Source organism: Phycodurus eques, chromosome 2 (assembly GCF_024500275.1).
Source record: "Phycodurus eques isolate BA_2022a chromosome 2, UOR_Pequ_1.1, whole genome shotgun sequence".
NCBI classification, from domain to species: Eukaryota; Metazoa; Chordata; class Actinopteri; order Syngnathiformes; family Syngnathidae; genus Phycodurus; species Phycodurus eques.
In genome coordinates, this window is record NC_084526.1 from 41,496,633 (window position 1) to 41,521,475 (window position 24,843).

At 43.3% G+C, this 24,843-nt stretch overlaps 1 protein-coding gene across 1 annotated transcript; it reads right to left on the minus strand.

Annotated features, from left to right (window-relative positions):
* Positions 1–257: 257 nt before the first annotated feature.
* rbms1a (RNA binding motif, single stranded interacting protein 1a) lies at positions 258–16,794 on the minus strand. The gene is made up of 14 exons (XM_061670752.1): positions 16,285–16,794; positions 13,274–13,416; positions 10,631–10,689; positions 9,988–10,079; positions 8,080–8,237; positions 6,997–7,076; positions 6,816–6,916; positions 6,287–6,336; positions 6,121–6,211; positions 5,124–5,174; positions 2,720–2,821; positions 2,275–2,343; positions 2,026–2,100; positions 258–688 (listed from the first exon to the last, which is right to left on the minus strand). The coding sequence occupies exons 1-13, from the start codon at positions 16,333–16,335 to the stop codon at positions 2,032–2,034; spliced, it is 1,116 nt and encodes a 371-aa protein (XP_061526736.1). The 5' UTR covers positions 16,336–16,794; the 3' UTR covers positions 258–688; positions 2,026–2,031.
* Positions 16,795–24,843: the final 8,049 nt, after the last annotated feature.

Below are 24,843 nucleotides of genomic sequence, written 5' to 3' on the forward strand. Positions count from 1 at the left end.
GTATTGCAGTGGGACTCTCATTGTCTTTATTGCTACCAGAAGACTAGATAGCGACACATTCCCTGTGTGGGATCAATCAGATGGAAATATGATGGGAAATATGACACCTGATCAAGTTCATTGAGAAACGCTGAAGATGGTGGTAAGGAAGGCACCTTTTCCGAGAATAAAATCACGACATGGTCAACTCTTTCAAGCACGTGATTATGTGACAATTGTGAAACACAACACCCTTTTTTTTTTTTTTTTTTTTTTTTTTTTTTTAAACTTTAGAAGTCAGTGCAAATTAGGCTTTGCAGGGGGGGGGGGGTAAGTAACTATTAAATCATTTAAAAAATAATAATAATAAAATCATCGCAATCTCATGCATGTAAAATCACATCATACTGTGGATAATGGGGTTGCGGGGGAGGGATGTCCTCTGGAATTTGAGAATCCTTCTTGAAAAAAGAGAAAATCTTGAAGAGCATGTTGTTTCTTATCAAAATAAATCTATTTTTTTCTTTTTTTTGTGTGTGTGATTTAGCCAACTGCTTGAGTGCATTTTCACTGTCCTCGCTTTCCAACACAAGCATAAGGGCTGTGCAAAAACGTTTGTGTGTCTGGTCCAATCAGAGAGGGCTGCTGCAACGGGGACGTCTTCTGCCCACTCCCACCAACCCTCTGGCTCGCCGAGGAATCACTGAGCCTAAAAATACATACGGCATAAAGAAGCATGTTTAAAACGATGAGTTTTGAACTGGAAACTTGCGATGGGAATTTATGGAAATTAACTGGAAATTGTGTGTAATTTAATGCAAAGGTGTCATATTCTATCAAGAATATAAACATTTTGTTTTATCATAACCAGACATCCAACAAAACAGCTCTCGTTGCTCACACGCGAGCGCATTATAGTACCTTCAAAGTTCTGAAAATAAAGGTCTTCTAAATTTGACATAGTGCAGAGAGGTGTTGTGAACAACCCTGCCAAATTTGAATGATTGGGGGAAAAAAAAAGAAAAATTGCCACGTCTAAAATGAGATTTCAAAATTGTGAAAAATAAAGTCCACTGAGGAGTTTGCATGTTCTCCCCGTGCCTGCGTGGGTTTTCTCCGGGCACTCCGGTTTCCTCCCACATCCCAAAAAACACGCATTAACTGGAGACTCTAAATTGCCCGTAGGCGTGACTGTGAGCGCAAATGGTTGTTTGTTTCTATGTGCCCTGCGATTGGCTGGCAACCGGTTCAGGGCGTACCCCGCCTCCTGCCCGATGACAGCTGGGATAGGCTCCGGCACGCCCGCGACCCTAGTGAGGAGAAGCGGCTCAGAAAATGGATGGATGGAAAGTCCACTGAATATGCGCTGAAACCACGCCCCTGTCAACTGTCAATCAAATACCACAACTACGATCTGGAAAAACAGATGCTATTCGTCTAGCATCTTTCTCATGCCTATACATTCCCACATCTTTGAGCTGTGAGAATAAAGCCACTCAAAGCTTCCAGTGGTTGGAATATAAGCAAATATATCCCATTGGGTCATCGCGAGGCTTTTCCACGCCATGACAACGAGGCGCTCTAAAGTGGCCACGCCCTGCCCACACAGTGTGGGACTTGTTTTATTATTATCCTTTTTTTTTTTTTTTTTACCTCGCTCTTCCGCCTTCTTCTCTCCACGACTTGCATGCACTCACAGCCGACAACGAGGCGCTCTAAAGCGGCAACACCAGCAGATCATTTCATTAAAAGCCATTTCCAAACAGCGTGATTTTTCGACCGTTTCAGTTACTTTGATGGGCTACGTGACAGTGTTGAACTATTTTAAAAAAATAAAATTAAATTACATTTAAAAAAAAGCTCTCAGTGCAATGTACTGTGAACCCCTGCATATTCGCCATTTGCAATTTTTTTGCAGAAAAACTCACCTATTGGCTTTTGATACAGTTTCTGTATTGGATTTAAAAGTACATGAGGATCCCCTCGTTTTCAGGTGACAAGAAATCAGTACATCAGTTACTGGAAAGCATGTTTTAGGATGTGTACCTGTGGTTACTTGCTGAGTTGACTGTAAGGGGACGAATTGTTGGAAGAATCCACTTGTTGTGGGGTGCCGTTTTCCTGAAAAGCAAATTGACACTTTAACAAGATCGCGGGTCATCGTTGGCGCCCGATATATCACAGATTTGTAAGCGATCATTTTAATGTGAGTATTTCAACATAATGAAAGCGCTCAGGTGGAAGCTGACGGTAGGAGATGAAGTGTAGAACGTTGTAAATGTAGAGTGAACCTACCGGCGCTCCCGGCAGAGGAGGATACTGCGGCATGTAAGCACCTTGGACCCCCGGGTTGGCTGCAATATACTGCGTAACAAAATAAGCAGTATTAGATACCGAACCGATTTTCAGAATTATATTCATGTAAACTCATTTGACTAATGCCACGAGTCATGAAGAATATTCCAGAAGCAGTGGTGGGAAGTATTTTTCAGGTAGCTATACTGGGAGCTTTTCTTTTTCTGACGAGGCTTTACTTTTAATCCCTACATCTGAAAACAGATATCTGCACTTTAAGGCCCTCACTTGTCAAAAAGGTATTGCGCATTTTAGAGTCTGTACTTTTTGATGTCAACTCCAGTAAAGGAGGCAAATCGGTACTTCTACTTTTACCAGTATCTGTACTTTGACTTATGTCCAGAGCGTGAGTCCCTTTGCCACCTCTGCCCACACTTGTACCCACCGCGCCAGTGTTCCCGAGGGACAGCTGACCCATTTGCTGAGTAATCATAGCAGAGGGGTGCAGTGACATGGACGGATCCACAGAGGGAGACATCACCGGAGCCTGCAATATACAGACAGCAGCTGGCGTTTACCGCAGATCACATGACAGACGTCAGCCAATGAAACTGACACGTGTAAAAAAAAACAAAAAAAAAACGTGAATAAATCACGCAAGAATGCCAGAAGGCGGCTTCTGTTTATAAAAAAAAAAAAAAAAAAAGTGCATGTACAGTATATTTATACAGATCAGACCAGGAAATGTTCATGAATCAAATGAACATATAAACCACAGTTCTGGTTTGGGGTCCATGAACAAAATGTTTCATTTGCTCCAGTGGTGAAAGTGAGGAATAGATTCCGGTGGGCCTTGCATTTTGAAGCGGAAGCTGTTTTAGCATGTATTCGATATCTTTGATATCCATCTTAAGGTCCATGTACTAGTACACTCTTTGTCCTACTAGCAAGAGAAATGAGTGCACTAGTAGAACAACTAGGGCGCACCAGTGAAACATCTGTCTTACTTGAAATGCTTTTTTTTTTTTTTTTTTTTTTGACTACTTGTGCCACTTTTGGCCTATTAGTACGCAATTGAACTACTGTGCTGCAATGGTAACACTACTAGGAGAACAACCGTCTTGCTCGTAACGTTTTGTCCACTGCAGCGTTCCAATACTGCGTGACATTTATTTATCTTACTAATGAGGACTCGGGGCATACTTGTACATTGACCTCAAGCTGGATATCAAGGATATCGAATCAGCGCTCAAAGGGCTTTCCATAGAGTGGTCGTCTTTAGGGAACCGCGCGTTTCCCAGTAAAGTGTCGGGGGGGCAGATCAGCAGCGACACTTGTTCCATTGGAAACCATCTGTTGGACGAGTCAAAGAGTCACAAGACGGTTGCTGCTTCAGGCATTTCCTGCTGGATCCAGAGAGAGGGAAGGCTGCTGGAGGGGATCACAGTCTTTCGACGCTCTCACACTCACGCGTGCACGCGCGCACACACACACGCGCGCGCGACATGTCAATACATGTCGTGCCTTCACCGACGCTGGCGAGCCCGTGGAAAGCCGTTCGAGCATTTATTTGATATCCAGCTTAAGATCCATGTACTAGTACACTCGTTGTCCTCACTAGTAAGACAATTATACACTAGTAGAAGGACTAGAGTGCACAAGTAGGATGACTTTGTCTTACCAGTAAGGCAATTGTTCCCCACTACTAAATTTCACTTTTGGCCAACTAGTATGCAATTAAACCTTATAAGTAAACCACTGTATTGCACTAGTAACACTACTAGGCCTAACTAGTAGAATTGTGTCACACTAGTAGCGTCCTGGACCCTTCACCCTACTAGTAGCACAACAATTCCCACATGTACTTTTGCCTTACTAGTAACATGTACTTGTCCTACTAGGATGCCAAAGTTTTCTGACTAGTGTGAATAAACGTCATACACTTTTGGAAAAAGCGTTACTAGTAAGACAGTTGTTCTACTAGTGTGCATCAATCACTCTACTCGTGGACAGAATTCTCTGACTCGTACAGTACCAGTTTTCAAAATGATCTTTCGAGTACTTGTATGCTCTTTAGTTTCGCGAGAAGGATACCTTTGGCATACCAGTAGGATAACTGCATGCTACGAGTGAAGCAGTAGTACTAGTGACATAAAATTCTACTAGTTAACATTTAGCACTTAGCCAGTAGTGGGCAGACGTCATCTAGTTCAGTTTTGCCTCACTAGCATACTAGTACTGTACGACTAAGAGAATTCTGTACACTAGTAGAGTGATTGATGCACACTAGTAGAACAACTGTCTTACTAGTAACGCTTTTTTGTTGTTTATAATGTGCAAAAGTATCATACAGTAGTGAAAAAAACACAGTCATTCTATCAATTTTATTCACTAATTAAGGCTACTTTTGGCCGACTAGTATGCAATGTATGCATTCAGCCTTATAAGTAAATTACTGTGCTGCACTAGTATCACTAACAGACCCAACTAATAGTCGTGCCGGGCACTAGTAGTTTCCTGGACCAGACTAGTAGCACCAAAATGCCTACCAGTAGTTTTGCCTCACTAGTAACATGTAGTTATCCTACTAGTATGCCAAAGTTGTCCTAGTAGTGTGCAGAAATGTCATACAGTAGTAAATTCAATAAATGCTCAACTGGCTTTCCATGCAAGTCCTGCTTTATTAGGGGGAAACTTGCTGTTTTAACCGTGTCAGCAGAACAAGCAGAATTAAAGTAATGAGTTAGTGTCGTGTCGCACACGCACACACACACACACACACACACACACACACGCACACACACACACACACACACACACATACGGTGAGTAAATGCATGTTATCTTACCGGGTGCTGCATGATATATGGCTGATGTGCCACCCAGGAGTGACTCTGAACCTTTGGAAAGGCAAGACAGGCGCAGTCAGACTCAGCGAGGACACAACTGCTTATTAACATTAATGCTACTGTCCATCCTTCTTGTGAAACTACTAGTAAAACATGACTACTAAGACACATTCGTTGTGCTTGTGCCCTGAATTGTTCTACTCGTGAGGACAGAGCGTATACTAGTACCTGGAGCAGGTCTACAACCAAACTCCAGTAAGCCGTTCCTTCTCCACTTTCTTAACAGCGAGAGAGTGAGAAACACTTTAAAAAGTGTGTTTTAAGTAGTTTAAGTGTATTTTAATACTGTGGCTTTTCAAGTGTCACGGGCGGGTCTGGAACAAACGACAGCGATAAATGGGGCTTCATGTGTGTGTGTGTGTGGGGGGGGGGGGGTGCATTACAATGTTGACAAATCTATTATGTCACCCACTGCAAATTGCAATTTTTTTATACTGTAAATAATTACCGTAACAGCTATGCTAATTTCAGTGGGCCTGTCTGGTGTCTAGCATTATATGTTGCATTAAGCTAGTGGATTTTCTTTAGTTGGTATTATATGGTTTAGGTGAACATTTTGGTGTTAGAGTACACGATGTTTAATTGTGTCGGTTTCGCAGCAAAGTTCAACTGGGAGTGAGAAACAAATAGCTTGGAGTCAGCACTTTTTTCTTCCTTTTTGAAGAACTGGGCTAGTGTGTCTTTCCATTTCCTCAAAATGACGTTGTACAATAGTCTCCCGTTTCTTGACAGTGAGAAAGTGAGAACAGGTGCTTAGGGATACTGTAAAAAGTGTGTTTTAGTAAGTTTAAACATGTTCAAAGCTTGTGGGAAGGGTAAAACGGTCAAATGGTCTATATGGTCTCTTCTCAGCAACATAGAGAAGCAGAGTGAGAATGAACTAAATTCAGTTATGTGCCTCGATCTGGTTTACGGAAGCCTCATATGATGGTGATACCTGGTAAGCAGAGAGAGGAGACATGTAGGGGGACATCGCCGGCTGCACGGTCATTATCCTGTTGGTCACTGGATACGGAGATGGATAGTACCTGGGTAACAGAGAACATCTTAAAATAAAGTGAAAAACAAAAAAACTAATATGATACACGGTACATGTGACTTACCCATTCTGCATCGCTGCTGAGGAGGGATCATAGGTAAGAGTCATTGCGCCCTACAATGAGGAAATTCACATAATGGAATATCAGGTTTCGGATAGGTATTTAGCCCGAACCTGTGCAAATGTAGTGGGAACACAGACGGGTATCAGGACTGTTTCAAGTTCCCCCTTGAACACTGTTTCCACTGTACCATAAAAAAATATATACTCATTTATGGCATGTACAGTTTCAGGATTGCCACCGTTCTCCTTGATTTAACACACAATGGAACATCCAAAATGCATTTTAGTTGACCTGGAACTACATAACACATATATAAGTGATTTTTTTTGTTTTTTTTGGTTTACATTTTCATGTGTACTTAGGGTTACTTTAGGTTAAGGTCATCAAATTTCAGGGTGAAGGAATGGCATTTTGGGTCTCCTCATTGCTGTAAAATGTCAAAATAGGTCAAATCTGATCCCAACAGTCGATTAGCTAGTTAGAGCTACTTTTCACATTGTGTACATAAAATATAAAAGGCGATACATACTAGTCTGAGATCGCCTGACTGTCCATTGGGAACAAATCCACCGTGAGCGTGTTTCTTCCTTTGACTGTCTGCAAACTTGCACAACAAGGGCTGAGAGGGAGCTGAGGGAAAAGGAAAAAGGAATATGGTTAAGAACAGCCATTTTCATCACCGCCTCCACAAAGGGGAATGGCCTTCCTACTCAGCGCTCCGGAGGCCATCTTGATGAATTTCCCGTTGAAGTGTGAGATCACGGCGTTACACTGCTCGGTGGTGTCCATCCTGGTGGGAGAGGAGAGGGCGAAACCACAATGAAAAACTAACACTAACCCGAGCACAAAATGTTCCATTACATTACAGCATGATCGTTTTTTTTTTTTTTAGCAGTGGTGGGCTGTGCATTTGGTACCCCTAGGCTTTCAGGGGGGACTTACCGGACTTAATCCGCCTCTTAATGCCACCACTTTCATGTCCCCATTACAGAAACCATCAATGCTAGCTACAAAAAAAAAAAAAAAAAAACATGACCAAAGAAACAAGAACGCGGATGCAAGTGGCCGAAATTAGTTTCTTCTGCAGGGTGCCTGGACTCTCATTTTAACAGGGGTGTGTAGACTTTCTATATCCCCTGTATAGACTATATGTATTGACACCGTCATCAGTAGTGTTTGTGAAGCCAAATGTACAAATGTTTATACTTTATGCAGGTGCAAAAATGCCGAGGCGATACATTGGCTTCATCCATCCGTCAAAACCTCCAATATCCACTGTGTCTAAGCTTGTTTTGATGGTTCTCGGCTTATCTGAAACAACTGACAACCGACAACATGACAATGAAGGTGTTGATTGTTGGGGTCACTCCAAGGGCTGGAAATTGTCTGGTAACTTTCCAGTCAATTTCCATGAAAAGTAAAACTGGCAAACGTCACTTGAGCAGCAGCGTATTGACGGCTTTCGTGTCCCTCAAATTTTGACTTCAAACACACACAAAAAAAAAAAAAGTATACCAAGCAACGGCTGGTAAGTGGAAAAAAACGCGTGATGTGGGGTGCTCTTAAGTCCAGGTACCACTGTACTGGCATGAAATCTTTTTCATGAATTTTTTTAATCATCAGGATTTTGGCAAAATATAATTTTCCCCAACTAAATTCTAGCTCCCTATCAAGACCACGGACAGTTTCCGATTTGGGAAATTTCTGGAATTTTGCAACCCTAGTCGCTCCTCTACCAAAAGATAAAACGCTAAATATCAACTTGACTGTTTATTGGCTCTTCCATGACTGACCTGGCGAAGCCCACACCTCTGCTGTTGCCGCCATAGTCACGGAGGATGCGCGTGGAAACGACTTGGCCGAAAGGCTGCAGCATGTTCTCCAACTCTTTCTCATCCACAGACAGAGGCAGGTTGGAAATATACAGATTTGTGGGGTCTTGTTCCTGTTGCTGCTCACGGACGAGAAGATAGAGAAGCGGAAGCGAAAATCAGAGAACAGATGCGACATTGTGTTATTTCAGACAAAAAAAAAAGACAAAATGAAACAATGATTTTGGCGCTGTGCTGCACAGTGATCGTTGCTATGTCACGGGTATTCGTTCACGCCCCCGCTGTATCACAACTGTTTTATGTTTTTGTTTTTTTTCAGGGTAGTACCACTTTACGCCACAGCATGCAGGGCAGCGCTGAGCTCTACTGGAAGATATGCAGCGTAACTGATGGATTCGTAATTTATGCTCATTTATGTTAGCCTGGTATTTTGCATTTTATGTTAGCATTAAGATAGCAGATTTTCTTTAGACAAACTTACATGAGAGGGACAACAGGCGCTAAGGAATACTTGGGTGTTTTAAGAAGTTTGGAGATTGTGAGAGGGGTAAAACTACAAACCCCAATTCCAATGAAGTTGGGATGTTGTGCAAAACAAAAACAGAATACAATGATTTGCAAGTCCTTCTCAACCTATATTCAATTGAATACACAGCAAAATGTAGTGTGACTGTGTTGCAGGCATCTAATTGCAAAAAAAAACAAAACAAAAAAAAAAACAGTACCGTTAATCAGTTTGAACTTTAAATATCTTTGTAGTGTATGAACGCAGGTTGAAAAGGATTTGCAAATCATTGTTTTGTTTTAATTTACATTGTACACAACGTCCCAACTTCATTGGAATTGGGGTTTGTCGTTTAAAAAATGTCTTTTTTTTTTTTTTTTTTTTTATATGGCCACTCTATAATCACAGATTTATACCTATTGCAGGTGGGTCTGGAACGTATCCCCCGTGATTAGGGCTAGGGGTTAGGGAGTTTACTGTACCTCTTATGACAGTATGCTTAAGCATTAGACATCTGGTGAAACACTGTAATAAGCGCCTCACATGACCGTACACTGAAAGACATCCATCTGCACTGCAGCAGCTCAGCGCCTCGTCAGCCTCCCTGAGAAGCGTCAGGAGAGCTGCGTATCCGAGCTACAACGACACACGAGCTGCACTGTTTGTTCCCGCCAGCTCTGCTACATCCAGGCCCTTTAGAAAAGCAACCTTTCGCTAATTAACTCTTATCAACGGACGCAATGCATATCAACACAGTCTGGGCTGCAGAGGTGGAAGAAAGGAATGGTGAGAAAAGTACTTATAAGACGGAAAGAGAACCGAGGATGACTCACAGAGTTAATTATGCAGCTTTCCTGCGACCATGCAGATGTGATAACACCTACTGTACACGCATGAGACCGTGAATCTCTCACGGTAATAATAATAGTACAGTTAATTCAGTCTTTCTTGCCAGTTCACAAACAGCCGTTTAGCTACTTGTGAGTAAATGACACTGAGAAGATTAGAATAAATAATGGAATAAGGGAGAAACTAAAACTGAATATTGCACTCGTATTCCTAATATTTATGAGGTAGTGTGACATTGTGAAGCTGTACCGCAAGGGTGGTGTGTGTCAACGTGCAAGCTGGTGGTCTGGTATGCGACATAACTGACAGGTTACTCGGCAGAGAGAGACATGGCATCTGGTTATACAGTGAAAGTAAACGAGGTCACGGGAAGAACAGCTTGTCAGCTGAGGTCATGTGACCGGTCTCATGTCATTCAGTTGTGCACATCGCACACATTCATATTGGAAGTACGGACAACCTTGCGGCAATGCAACACAACACGCACAAGCGCACACGCACTCTTAACTCCTCACCTTGGCCATCTGGGCTTGAATGCCGCTGGTTTTCAGAGCGTGTACGGCCTTCAAAGCAGCCGCCGGGTTGTCAAAGTCCACAAAGCCGTAACCTGTAGTTGGCAGAGCGTTGCTGTGTTTACATGAACAGCCAATAGAGGACAAGAAGAATCCGAATAAAAGTCAGAATCATCTTGATTGGCCAAGCACCCTACTGCCTTGACCTACGAGTTCAACTTGTTCCATGACCTCGCACGTAACTTAAAACACTCACATGTCCAGCTGAAGACTATTCAGCGCTTTTCGTGGAGGCGAGGGACCGAGCCATGCCGGGAATAACAAGAATCTGTGAGTAACTGACACCCTCTGTAAAAGGGTACATAATTGTCTAGAGATGCCACAAGATGGTGATTAAGCAGTACATGAAGCTCTTCAACTCCCTTCAACGTAGCTCCTTGGCAATAAGATGCCGCAAAAGCATTACTTTCATATTGGACATGGCTTTAGCGGCCTGGGCACAAAAATCAGCCAATAGGCGAATCCATGAATCGCGAATATGCGGGGAACACTGTACAGGGATGCGCAAACTGGCAAAAGTGTCACTAAGTGTCACTCAAGTCAAGCATTGAAGAAGTTCATGGCAAGGTAATGATCTTGAACTGACCTTTACATTTGTTGGTTGTCTTGTCCAGAATCGCCTTTGCCGACTGAATCTTGCCATACCTGCGAGCACAGCATGCAAATAAGGTGCTAAATAAACAGCTTTGATCAACGCCCAATTTGCTCGTGTTCGTTCGGCTTTAAATACAATCGGTGTCAAATGAAAAGCCTCTGTTTCTCTTGGCAGAAGTATTTTCCAAAGACAAGACCTTTTATTTTCAACACAGTAAACCACTTGAACACTAATGAGTGAGAATTAAAGTGGGTGTAACGATTGTGCGTCATTCAGGCTTTGTTTGATCACAAACCTAACCTTAAATGTGAAACAAATTGTACGCTGCTTGTTGACACATGCACACGCACACAGGTGCAAACAGAGTGAATGGTGAGCTGACATCACCATTCAGACCTTGTTCCTACAAAAAAGCGCTTTCATTTCTGCTTTGTGCTGGCGAACAACATCAGGAGCATGAACAAAACAAGTAAAGAGGACAAAAACAGCTGCTGCTGGTTACATGGCTGAATGCCTCACTCCATATGCTTGGGGGGAAAGAGAGGAGACAAAACTCGGCTAATTATGGAATCTACACCGCTAACTGGCCACATGGACCGCGGCCCGTAGGATCAACTATCCTGTAGACACTGGGCTACTTTAGATAGCAATACTTTATTTAGTTTGCGCGATACAGTCCGGACAAAAAAAGTTCCATCGCGAAAATTACCCACACCCCTTCTCAATACAGCCATCGCCAATGCTCGATATTTCTAGCTCGTTAGAATGCTCTAGATTCAGTGAAATGTGGTGCGCAAGCTCCCTCTAGTGGTAGATGACAGTATCACTGAATTACCCATAAATGTTCAAACAAACAGTGCATAATGTTACAGCAGCTCAAACTTTTCTAATCCAGTACATTGCATTTTTACGGAGCCCCAGACGTGACGTAAAAAAAAATAATAATTAAAAAAATACTAGTTCATGCTCACAAACTACTAAATTGTGCGCACGTCCTACTAATTCGCGCGCACGAAATAGTTACAGCGTGCGCACGAAGTAATTGTTCGCGCGCGTGAAGTAGTCACTGCGTGCGCACGAAGAAGCTGTGGCTCCGTACTGGACTGGAGGGTAACCAAATCGAGCGCACTTTTACGGACTTGTTACAAACGACGCAGCCGAAAACTCCAAGACACATGCGATGGCTTCAGTGTAAGTTTATTTTCATTTGAATTCAATCATTATTTTTTATTTTCCTACATTTATTCACTCAAAGTTATGAATAATTTAAACTGTTTCTACCGTATAAAGAGGGAACATGAGTTACTAAAGGATTTACACAAACTTAGCATACTGTACATACAAAGAATACTTACTAAAAACAATGACTCATGTTCTCCACATTATTTTTCGACTACAGTGACAAAAGTATTGTCCATAATGAATGAAAGCACTCAGCTTTTGTGAATAGACTCCTTAGTTCCACCTGAACTTTAGTTCAACTTCGCAAGACAGTTTGGACAATTGCGTGCTTCCAACTCTATGGGAACGGCCCCTTCTTTTTTTTCTGTTCCAGTATGGCTGTGCTCTAGTGCACAAAGACAGGTCGATAGAGGTATAACTAGATAAGTTTGGTGTGGAAGACCAACTCCATTAAAGCCTGTGAGACAGAGATCAGTGACCTTTGTCCATAAAAATGTTCTTCTCAGAAGAATGAAGGCGGTTATAGTGACATATTTTGACTTAAAAGCTCATGTAATCCTGGAAATGCACATATATACAGAAAATAGATGCCTATATGCATGCATTGGGCAATTAATTGAATATTAAATCCGAGAGAGAGCACAATCTTATGAATAGCTGTTGGAGCATTTATTCGATATCCTTCATATCCATCTTAAAGTCCATACAGTAGTAGTACCCTCTTTGACTTCACTAGTAGCATGTAGTTGTCCTATTAGTATGCCGATGGGGTCCAACTACCGATAGTAACATGCAATTGTCCTATAAATATGCCAACGTTGTCCTACTAATGAGGACAAACAGCATACTAGTACTGCACATATACATATATCGAGGATATAGACTAATTGCTCAAACGGCTTATGTAACAGTTTGTAACAGGGCGCGCCGAACCTGGCGTGTGTTGGTTAACGGGCCCAGCGCAATGCTAAGCAGTGAGTTCGACTACAGTCTGATACAGCGCGTTGTGGTCTAGAAGGGTCCTCGGGTATTTAGAAATGACCACAGTCGCCGCCTACAACTCTTCTAAAGCTAAGGCCTGGGACACACACGCAAGGATTTTTCATCTCTTATGCTGACACACAAGAGAAGGAAATCAAGGTGGTCTGAGAACTATTTTTTATCGAAAATCCTGAACTAAAAAAAAAAAAAGAGAGAGAGAGAGAGAGAGAGAGAGTGAAGAGGGAAAACTTGACAGAGATGTTAAACCACACCCCACGGTCCATTGCCGATAGTGACGTGATAGGCCGTGAAAACATTTGAATACGAAGAAAAAACAAAATGGCCAAAATCCAGCACCGCACTACATTTTGGGCAAATCGGGCTGCTGTGGTCTCAAGACACATAGCGTAAACATAGCCTAACTGCTGCTAACACACACACACGCGTGACAGTAAACACGCTTGCACTCACTGGTGACAGAGTTTGACCAGGTCCAGGTCAGTGGTGGCGGGAGGCAGGCCTCGGATGTACAGGTTGGTCTTGCTGAGCTGCTCCAGGCCCGTGCTGCTGCTGTTGCTGCTGCTGCTAGGACTGGACGGAGTCATGGGGTACGACTGCACACAGGAGGGCCGCTGTTATCGACAGGTTACGGGAGCGACATAATCAAATTCCGACCGTTATCACAAGGAACTCTCTTCTGGAACGGATAAGCAAAAGACGGAAGAATACAGAAAGACCAATCAAATTGTGCACACATTCCGCATTAATGCCTCGTGTTTTTCAGCAGTCTTAACTGGGCTTCAGAGTCTCAATAATGTTTTGCTATTTTCTTATGGGCTGGAGAAAACATTGTGGTCTTAAATATCAATGAGGTTTGACATTTACATCACGATAAAAATGGGGGCCGTGTTGTTCGAAATCACTCCCGATCCAGTAGCCACTATATTGTATAGTATATATAATATGTAGTGCTGTTCGAATGTGTCGCTATCCCCGACAGTATATACACAGTAGTGGCCTCATCCCACAATGCATCTTGACAAATAGGGAACAACGATGCTACCGAGAAACTCAATGATATCCGATGATAAAATTGCGTGTGGTACAGAAAAAAGATTTTCTGCTTCTGTTTCCAGGCTGTTGTTTGATTTTCGGCACGGTTGTGGCATGAAAATATTTATAATATAAAAACAGCAAAACATCACAACGTGGATGGACATGAAGTCTCTTGTTTGTCGTAATTTTCTAAAATACACGCAGCATGAAAACAATGTTTTTATTATTTACTTATTTCGTCAATATTTATTACAGAAGTTCCAGCAGCTGACGTTGATCCGGTATGTTATAATTAAGCGACAGGAATGACGCAATTACGGTGCACCAGAGTAGCTTTTCAAAAACCTTTTTTTCATTTGACTTGATGTTTGCACTGTATAGTCCTCATATACAGTATTGCATTATATTTTATTGAACGACAACCCTTGTCAAGGAAGATGCGTTGCCCTGGCTGCTGTAGCTAGATTATAATAATAGAAAGAGAGGAAACGAGCAAGAATAAAACAGAGACTCTCCACGCTGCGCTTTTTAGCCCCAGGTAAACATATACGGTAATTAGAAATATAATGACATTATAAATGTAGTTATATAAAATATAAATCTATAGTTTTTTTTTTAATCTGGAAAAATATTCGATAGGTACAGAATAAATCACCCTTTGAAGAACGTTGAGTTGTTACCAAAGCCCTTTTTAAGACAAATTGAACAATAGTTGAACAATTGTTTCTCATTGACTTCTGATTTCAAAACAAGTTATCCATCAATTTGTTGTGTATATGTAATATGATGATGAGGCAATTATTCAACTACAGAAAACATCTTCAGCTATTTGCACGGCTGCAAAAGTGTGCTCGTAATTGGCGGCGACCCAAAAGTGTTTGTAGACAGATGCCACCAGATGGCAGCAAAGCACTTTTTTTTTTTTTTTTTTTAGACAAGGTTGGGGCCTGACTAAATGAAGCTCCTCCCCTCAGTTTAACATAGTTGCTTGGCACCAAGATGGCGCAAGAGGGAACCAAAGAAATATTTTTACATTCGACATGACTTTGGCCTCAGCACAAATACAGCAAATAGGGAGTTTTTCAGCCAATAACCGAGGACCCCCCCAAAAAAAAAGGTAAGTAAGCGATTTCACAAATGCCAACCCCCAAATATGTGCAGGTTGACTGCATTTTCACCTTGTTCTGATTTCAAAACTAGCTATCCAACAATTTGTTCTATTTATGTAATCATATCAGGCAATTATACATTTACACGGTTTCGTGGCCCTCAGAAGAAAACCAATGTGCCCGTGACACAAATAAGTTGAACACTGTCACACCTCTGCTGTACAGTAATGTATATGGCGTTTTTTTGGGGTTTTTTTTTTTTCATTCTTGTGAGACAAAGCAGCACATAACTACCCTGCGAAGCATTTCCTTCCCCTTACTCATCCTTTAAAATAGCTCCCAGCCAGCTCAAAGCCTCCCTAGATCAGTTCAAACACAAAAGCATGGCAGCATTGTGCCATCTGCCCGTGACCAAAGGACAATCCACTCCAAGACCCACAGCCATGGAAACCACCACAGTCATGATGCCAAGCCCAAATAAAGAGATATTCTTACCCAGTCATGTGATGGTTGACTGTTCATGGAGGATACTTTTACAGAATGCTTAGCTGTGGCAAGAACATCTGTTCACCCTTCAAGTATAGGCCCTTTTTATGTTGGCATGCAATTACTGTACTACTACACGATTTTTTATTTATTTTTTTGGCTCAAAGAGAGCAGCTACAATGAGACAGAGGCGGAATATGAGGGGGGGGAAACTCCCACACGGACTCACCTTGACTGAATTAAATGATTTGATAGATTCATATGGAAGCAATCTAAAAGGTGGATATCAATGTGCGGGAATAATTCACTCTATCCGCTCAGCTGTGCTCATATTTCAATGGCGAGATGCCATAAAAACTCCTGCACCCTGCATCAATCTTCCATCTCAATCAGAAGACGTGACTGGAAGCCAAGAGGCCCCCCTCCCCTCCCCTGCCCCCCCCCCTTTTTTTTTTTTTTTTTTTAACCTGTGAGGTCAAAATGAAGGATGCACGAGCTCCCCTGAATTCAGCCAGAATGCATGAAGCCATAAAATGAGGACTACAACAACCATGGTGCATGCTGAGCAGAGTGGCTGGCCAAACAAGGTTACATGGACACACACACACACACACACACACACACATACACACAAAAAAATTAAACCTCGAGCAGATGGTTTCATCCCCATCCTGACAAGTCGCCTCTATTGTTAATCACGTGATATTGAGGGCTGTTTACTCGGACTACAGCAAACCGAGCAAACAGAGGAAGGGCTTCCCAATGTCATTTGAGGCTCGGGATGATTAGAAAAGTGACAGCAAAAGTAGAAAGCAAAGCACAATAACCTACCTGCTTGCGAGTGGCAGCTTTCAGCGGGTTGCCCGTGTTTGCAAAGATCATCCTGGAGGTTAGAGCAGGACTCCCCCTGCGCCCCCCCCACTACCCCCCCAAAAAAATAAAAATAAAAAAAAATTATTATAATCGCAGATTTAATAAAAAAGGTCGGAAGCGGTGTGTAAAGGCTCGAAAATAATAACCCGTCTGGTTAAAACATGGGCATACTGAGCGGCTTGGTTAAGCGGAACAAAGCGTGTGTGTGCCCTCTCTTTTGCTTTGCTAGTGACACATTTAACCAGTTAGCTCAGTTTGATGTACAGCAGCTTATCGAGCGAGCGAGCCTCCGGTTCGGTTCATTGATCTACGACGTCCTGGTGCAGACCGCTCACCGTCCCACCTACTACGGAGCAAACCACCGCCTGCATCCGGTAGGGGGGAGTCGGGCTTCAACTCGCCTGCGTGGCCTCGCCCGCAGAACGCTCCAGTTTGACGTTTAACCGCGTGCTGTGTCGCGGGGTGACCACTGACCTCCTCGGGGGGAATTCAAAAGCGAAAAGAAAGTTGTTTTTTTTTAGGGTATGATTTGTCAGCGCGCGGAACACACGCCCGCCTTTCGTGTTGGTGTCGTCCGCACATACCAAGCATTCTTCACCCCCACCGCCACACACGCACACACTTCCTCTTCCTACCCTTCCCCCCATCCCACACACTACATGTCAGAGAATCAGGATGTAATGAAATATAAGCAGGCACTGGCCTGGACTGGAGGTCACACTACCCCTCGCGGCAAGAAAAAAAAACAAAAACTAGGCCCTGCCATGAATGCACATGAAAATAATACATACGTCTACGTCGACTGTGTGTTATGATGATAAATGATCACATCATCACATAGCACTATCTAGCTAGCTAGCTATTCTCAATTAGGGGTGAACTCACTTTTATTCCAGTGATTTACATATAAATATTTTGAGGGGGCACTTTTTCTACATACAGTACTTTATTTACAACCCCAATTCCAATGAAGTTGGGACGTTGTGTTAAACAGATAAAAACAGAATACAATGATTTGCAAATCAAGTTCAACCTACATTTAATTGAATACGCTACAAAGACAAGATATCCATCCATCCATCCATCCATCCATCTTCTACCACGTATCCGAGGTCGGGTCGCGGGGCAGTAGCTTTAGCAGGGACGCCCAGACTTCCCTTTCCCCAGTCACTTCATCCAGCTCTTCCGGGGGTACCCCGAGGCGTTCCCAGGCCAGCCGAGACACGTAGTTTCTCCAGCGTGTCCTGGGTCGTCCCCGGGGTCTCCTCCCGGTGGGACGTGCCCGGAACACCTCACCGGGGAGGTGTCCGGGAGGCATCCGAATCAGATGCCCCAGCCACCTCATTTGGCTCCTCTCGATGTGAAGGAGTAACGGCTCTACTCTGAGATCCTCCTGGATGACCGAGCTTCTCACCCTCTCTCTAAGGGAGAGCCCGGACACCCTGCGGAGGAAACTCATCTCGGCCGCTTGTATCCGGGATCTCGTTCTTTCGGTCACGTCCCACAGCTCGTGACCATAGGTGAGGGTAGGAACGTAGATCGACCGTTAAATCGAGAGCTTCCCCTTTCGGCTTAGCTCCTTCTTTGCCACAACGGATTAATACAAAGTCCGCATCACTGCAGACGCTCCACCGATCCGCCTGTCGGTCTCCCGTTCCATTCTTCCCTCACTCGTGAACAAGACCCCAAGATACTTGAACTCCTCCACTTGGGGCAGGATCTCATCACCGACCTGGAGAGGGCACGCCACCCTTTTCTGACTGAGGACCATGGTCTCAGATTTGGAGGTGCTGATTCTCATCCCAGCCGCATCACACTCGGCTGCGAACTCCTCCAGTGAGAGTTGGAGGTCACGCCTTGATGAAGCCAACAGAACCACATCATCTGCAAAAAGCAGAGTTGCAATACTGAGGCCACCAAACCGGACCCCCTCTACGCCTCGGCTGCGCCTAGAAATTCTGTCCATAAAAGTTATGAACAGAATCGGTGACAAAGGGCAGCCTTGGCGGAGTCCAACCCTCACCGGAAACGAGTCCGACTTACTGCCGGATATGCGGACCAAACTCTGACTCCGGTCGTACAGGGACCGAACAGCCCGTATCAGGGGGTTCGGTACCCCATACTCCCGGAGCACCCTCCACAGGACCACCCGAGGGACACGGTCGAACGCCTTCTCCGTGTCCACAAAACACATGTAGACTGGTTGGGCGAACTCCCATGCACCCTCGAGGACCCTGCCAAGGGTGTAGAGCTGGTCCACTGTTCCACGGCCAGGACGAAAACCACACTGCTCCTCCTGAATCTGGGATTCAACTTCCCGACGGACCCTCCTCTCCAGCACCCCTGAATAGACCTTACCAGGGAGGCTGAGGAGTGTGATCCCCCTGTAGTTGGAACAAACCCTCCGGTCCCCCTTCTTAAAAAGGGGGACCACCACCCCAGTCTGCCAATCCAGAGGCACTGTCCCCGATGTCCATGCGATGTTGCAGAGGTGTGTCAACCAGGACAGCCCTACAACATCCAGAGCCTTGAGGAACTCCGGGTGAATCTCATCCACCCCCGGGGCCCTGCCACCGAGGAGCTTTTTAACCACCTCGGTGACCTCAACCCCAGAGATAGGAGAGCCCACCTCAGAGAACCCACACTCTTCTCCCTCATGGGAAGAAGAGTGCAAAGACCACAAAGTCGATCATCGAACTGCGACCTAGGGTGTCCTGGTGCCAAGTGCACGTGTGGGCACCCTTATGCTTGAACATGGTGTTCATTATGGACACTAACCACCGGGGTGAACCCCAACGTACAGGCGCCGAGGCGGGGGGCAATAAGTATACCCACACCCGCTCGGCGCCTCTCACCGTGGTCAACTCCAGAGTGGAAGAGAGTCGAAGCCCTCTCAAGAGGATTGGTACCAGAGCCCAAGCTGTGTGTGGAGGTGAGTCCGACTATATCTAGTAACTATCTAGACTAACTAACTTCTCGACCTCATACACCAGGTCGGGCTCCTTCCCTGCCAGAGAGGTGACATTCCACATCCCTAGAGCCAGCTTCTGTAGCCGGGAATCGGATCGCCAAGGTCTGGTCCCTCACCTAGGACCTGTTTGTCATGGGTGACCCTGCCAGGGACATAAAGCCCCAGACAACTTAGCTCCTAGGATCATTGGGACACACAAACCCCTCCACCACGATAAGGTGACGGCTTCCAGGAGGGGAATGTTCAAACTGATCAACTTTATTGTTTTTAGTAAATAATCATTAACTTAGAATTTTATGGCGGCAACACGTTCCCAAAAAGCTGGGACAGGTGGCAAAAAAGAGTGAGAAAGTTGAGGAATGCTCATCAAACACCTGTTTGGAACATCCCGCAGGTGAACTGGCTAATTAGGAACAGGTGGGTGCCATGATTGGGTATAAAAGGAGCTTCCCTGAATTGCTCAGTCATTCACAAGCAAAGATGGGGTCGAGGTTCACCTCTTTTTGAACAAGCGCGTGAGAAAATAGTCAAACAGTTTAAGGACAATGTTTCTCAATGTACAATTGCAAGGAATTTAGGGATTTCATCATCTATAATATCATCAAAAGGTTCATAGAATCTGGAGAAATCACTGCATGTAAGCGGCAAGGACGAAAACCAACATTGAATGCCCGTGACCTTCGATCCCTCAGGTGGCACTGCATCAAAAACCGACATCAATGTGTAAAGGATATCACCGCATGGGCTCAGGAACCCTCCAGAAAACCAATGGCAGTAAATACAGTTTGGCGCTACATCCGTAAGTGCAACTTGAAACTCGACTATGCAAAGCAAAAGCCATTTATCAACACCCAGAAACACCGCCGGCTTCTCCTGCCCGAGCTCATCTAAGATGGACTGATGCAAAGTGGAAAAGTGTTCTGTGATCCGACGAGTCCACATTTCAAATTGCTTTTGGAAATTGTGGACGTCGTGTCCTCCGGGCCTAAGAGGAAAAGAACCATCCGGACTGCCATGGACGTAAAGTTCAAAAGCCAGCATCTGTGATGGTATGTGGCTGTGTTAGTGCCAATGGCATGGGTAACTTACACATCTGTGAAGGCACCATTAATGCTGAAAGGTACATACAGGTTTTGGAGAAACATATGCTGCCATCCAAGCAACGTCTTTTTCATGGACGCCCCTGCTTAGTTCAGCAAGACAATGCCAAACCACATTCTGCAGGTGTTACAACATCGTGGCTTCGTCGTAAAAGAGTGCGGGTACTAGACTGGCCTGCCTGCAGTCCAGACCCGTCTCCCATTGAAAATGTGCGGCGCATTATGAAGCGTAAAATACGACAACGGAGACCCTGGACTGTTGAACAGCTTAAGCTGTACATCAACCAAGAATGGGAAAGAATTCCACCTACAAAGCTTCAACAATTAGTGTCCTCAGTTCCCAAACGTTTATTGAACGTTGTTCAAAGAAAAGGTGATGTAACACAGTGGTAAACATGACCCTGTCGCAGCTTTTTTGGAACGTGTTACAGCCATAAAATTCTAAGTTCATGATTATTTGCTAAAAAAACATTAAATATCTTATCTTTGTAGTGTATTCAATTCAATATATAGGTTGAACATGATTTGCAAATGATTTTATTCTGTTTTTATTTATGTTTAACACAGCGTCCCAACTTCATTGGAATTGGGGTTGTAGATTTTCGGGTATCTGTACTTTACTTGAGTATTTATTTTTCTGACTTGTTACTTTTTCTCCCTACATTTGAAAGCAGATATCTGTATTTTCCATTCCTCATTTTGTCAAAAATAGTCTCATTACTGGTGACGTGACATAAAAAGAGAGAAGTAAAGTTAACCACGGTTGAAATACTTGACTGATTGATTAATTGAGATCTTGGGGACTTGTAAGAAGACATGGAGAAACGTGACCAGTTTGGGGCTATTGCAATCAGGGTCATGCTTGGTTCAAGGGTTGAAGTATAGATTTCAAGATGTTTGTTAATGATGCTTCGAGTGGACCTTGTTGATCTCCTCTGTTATTACCATCACGGCCTAACCCAACGTAAACCCTTTAGGTGTTGCACCCTGAGGGAGAAATGCCTCCGTAATTACTACATCGTGTCTTAGTCCCTCAATCAAGCCAATTGTCAAACTAGCTTCGTGCCTCTTATGATTTTGTATGTGCTTTGGCAGCGGAAGCACATATTAAAAATCCAAATCCTTGACAATAAATCCTCAGTTTTGAGTCTTGACTCATTTTTGGTCTACTCTCAGGGAATGCAATATTGTGACAATCTGCAGTAGAGAAACAGCAATAATCGCCCTCCTGGATACTGCTTTTGTCCATGTGCAGTATTTCAATAAACAACTCTCATTTCCTAGTCACATACAACCAAGTGCTCCATCGGTCTTTGTGGAGATTTAAAAAGTAAAACCAAATCATCTGTGTGTAGGGAAGCTTTTCAAAGCATCACGTTTCTCTGGCTTCTCTCTGCCGGCCGGTGGGATTACAGCTTCATGCCGGTGTCATGTTACACACTTCTCGTGTTCCTCGAAAGCGACGCTCATTCCAAATCGAATCATCAGCTGCAGCGGTCTTTGTTTTCGAAGATTCCTTGTTCTTGTAATGAATTACATATGTCCATTTAGTGACAGGAGAGGGCCGGCCCCACGTGCTTTCGGTGCACATCTTTTACACATAAAAGATGTCAATGTCACGCCTTGCTCTCCATTGTGTCTGTTCAAATGGAAGATCTAGCCAAGAGGGCAATCGATCTGCGTAATTCGGTATGTTCAACAAAAAGCTTGAGAAATGACTTCCTACCTGATCAATGACATGAACTCAATAAATGGGCCAACTGTCAACCAATCGTGAGTAGAGCCGAAGTGAATGAGGAAACCCAGTCGGCAATAATGATTCCGCAAACACTTGGCTTGTTTCCCGCATTGTCTTGACCCTGATCAATGTATTGCCAACACCTGTCCATTTCATGGTGAATGTACAATTTTAAGAGATCAATTAAATTTCAACAAAGCAACCAGCCCGCATTAAGGAAATGCTCAGCCGGATTGCAGCGTTGTGTTTATTCCATATCTTGAGATAAAGCTTTAGGTCCATGCACCAGTATGCTCTTTGTCTTCACTGTTAGGACAACTGAGGTATTCTAGTAGGACATGTTACTAGTGAGGCAAAACCAGTGGGAAAATTCTACTGGTTAACAGCTAACGCCTCCTAGTTGAGCCTAGTATAGTTAAACAGTAAGCAAACGTTTGTCAACGGATTTTAGAGAGAGCATGAATAATATATATATGTATATATATATATATATATATATATATAATGATTTAAAGTCTGATAGCCCATCGTGGAGCTCCAATGGCCATTGAAAGTAGTTAATCGCACGTGAAGAAAGCACATCCTGGCGGGGACTGCTGAGTGGTTGTGAGGTAGAAGCCAGGAGGTCCCACGGGTGTGGAGAGGGAGGGACTGAGGAATGTGGACAAGTTCTTCTCCTCCATCATCCACAGCGTAAGCAAGGAATGCAGATCCCAGTCAAGAGCTGAGCCCGCCAGCAGTCCTGTCCGGTAGGACTGTTTGGCAGTGAAGTGACACTCCTGGGTGGATTGCGGGATTTGTAACTATTTGGCAAGAACAAAAGGAAACACTGAAGCTTATTGAACAAGCTCATTGGTGGTGCGGTTTGGTTTGGGGTTTGCGACTCCTCGGGGGATAGTGTAATGCTTGCATGTCGAAATGTGAGACCGTGCAAACATTGTGACATTTTTACTCTTTTAACTTAGAAAAAAAAAAACTCACAGAATTTAAAGACATAGATCGTGAAGCCTCGTTTATTACGGGGGATACATTCCAGACCAGAGAGGATGCGGAGAAAACCCACACAAGTACATGTTGAACCCAAAATCCAAAGTGGACAGAGAAAGGCCAAAAGCTGAGATTCAAACCCAGAAACTTCCTGCGGCAAGGCTATGCTTCTTGCCCTTTACAATTCCTCTCAACCAATTCAAAACCGTGCACAAGTCTCAAATTCAGGACATGGGCTGTCACTATTGAATATTTTTACAATCGATTATTCCATTGATTATTCCATGGGTTAATTGAGTAATCGGATAAAAATGTACTTGGCACTGAAGTTTACTGCAAAATCGTTTTCCCCGTTACTCTTTATTAACCGATTATTGTTGATTGTTGGGTATTGTTGAATGATTGAACAAAAACAAACACCAAAAAAAAAAAAAAAAAAAAAAAAAAGAATGAAGCAATATCCCATGAGAGGGAGTGATGTACTCACCAACCGTTTTGAAACTGCAAGAGCCACTTCTTGGCTACTGATTAATCCGAAGGGCAGCTTGATACACACTTCCGCCGCTGTTTCAGCTTCAGTTACATGTTATTCCTACTGCAGCTGCAAATAATGCTTTTTTTAAATTTTATATATTTTTTAATTAGCATAAACTGACTATTATTTCCCCCCCCCTATACATTGATTATGTTACCGGTTTGGTGCGTAATGTCAGAAAAGACGTTTGTTTTCCAAAGTAAAAGCACATGTTTGCAAATGTCTTATTTTGATTCAACCCGACCATCGAGATATTTGTTGATGAATTCGATGATGGATGACTTTGTGTGACAAGCCTACTTTCCACATTCCAAAAAATGGTAACTTTTCTAAGAATTCCACATTTCCACCAAAGAAAAGTCCATTCAAGTGAAGGGGAGGCTCAACAAGATTGTTCCGCATCGTTCCCATTCCAAATTCAAACTGCTCAACTCATTCAGGGCACGTCGGGAACTATTTTTTCCACATTCCAGGAATTCCCACCTTCCCCAAATTCCTCAGTCTCCACACTGAATTTGCCAAATGAAGATATAGTTGACACATTTACATTATCCTTCCACAGTTCAACACGGATTCCAACCATTCCAGCTGCAAGTCTCACATTTTACCTTTTAAAATGGCAACAATTCAATGAATTCCAAAGCATTTCGACTCAGCTTCAGCTCTTCAGCATTCACACACAATTTGAATTTTTTTGTGATTACTTTTACTTTTGTTTTATTATCTTTTGTTGAAAATAGCTTTGATATCTTTCACTTATTTTATTTGTTTTGTTACAAATTTGCACCGCATACGTTGCTTTCAATTTCATTTTACATGTGTGCAGTGACAATAAAGGTAATTCTGTTGTATTCTTTTCTATTCCCGGCACGTTTTTGTCACACTTTTCTTTCCATTGTTCTCAACTGATTCAAACTTTCAAACATTCATAAAATTCAGGACATGTGAGCAATTAGGGTCCACGTCCTAAAAATTCCCATTTTCCCCAGATTTTACATTTCAGCAGTGGAATTCAGTTCCAGAATTGCAGGACAATTTAGGGAACATTTATTGAAAAACACTTCACTTATTCAATGTCGTTTTGGATGTGTTTTAAAGAAAAATTATGTTAATAAACTGTCATAAAATTTGATTTGTCCAGCTCAGCTAACAACAAGACACATTTTTAAATACATTTTATTCAGCA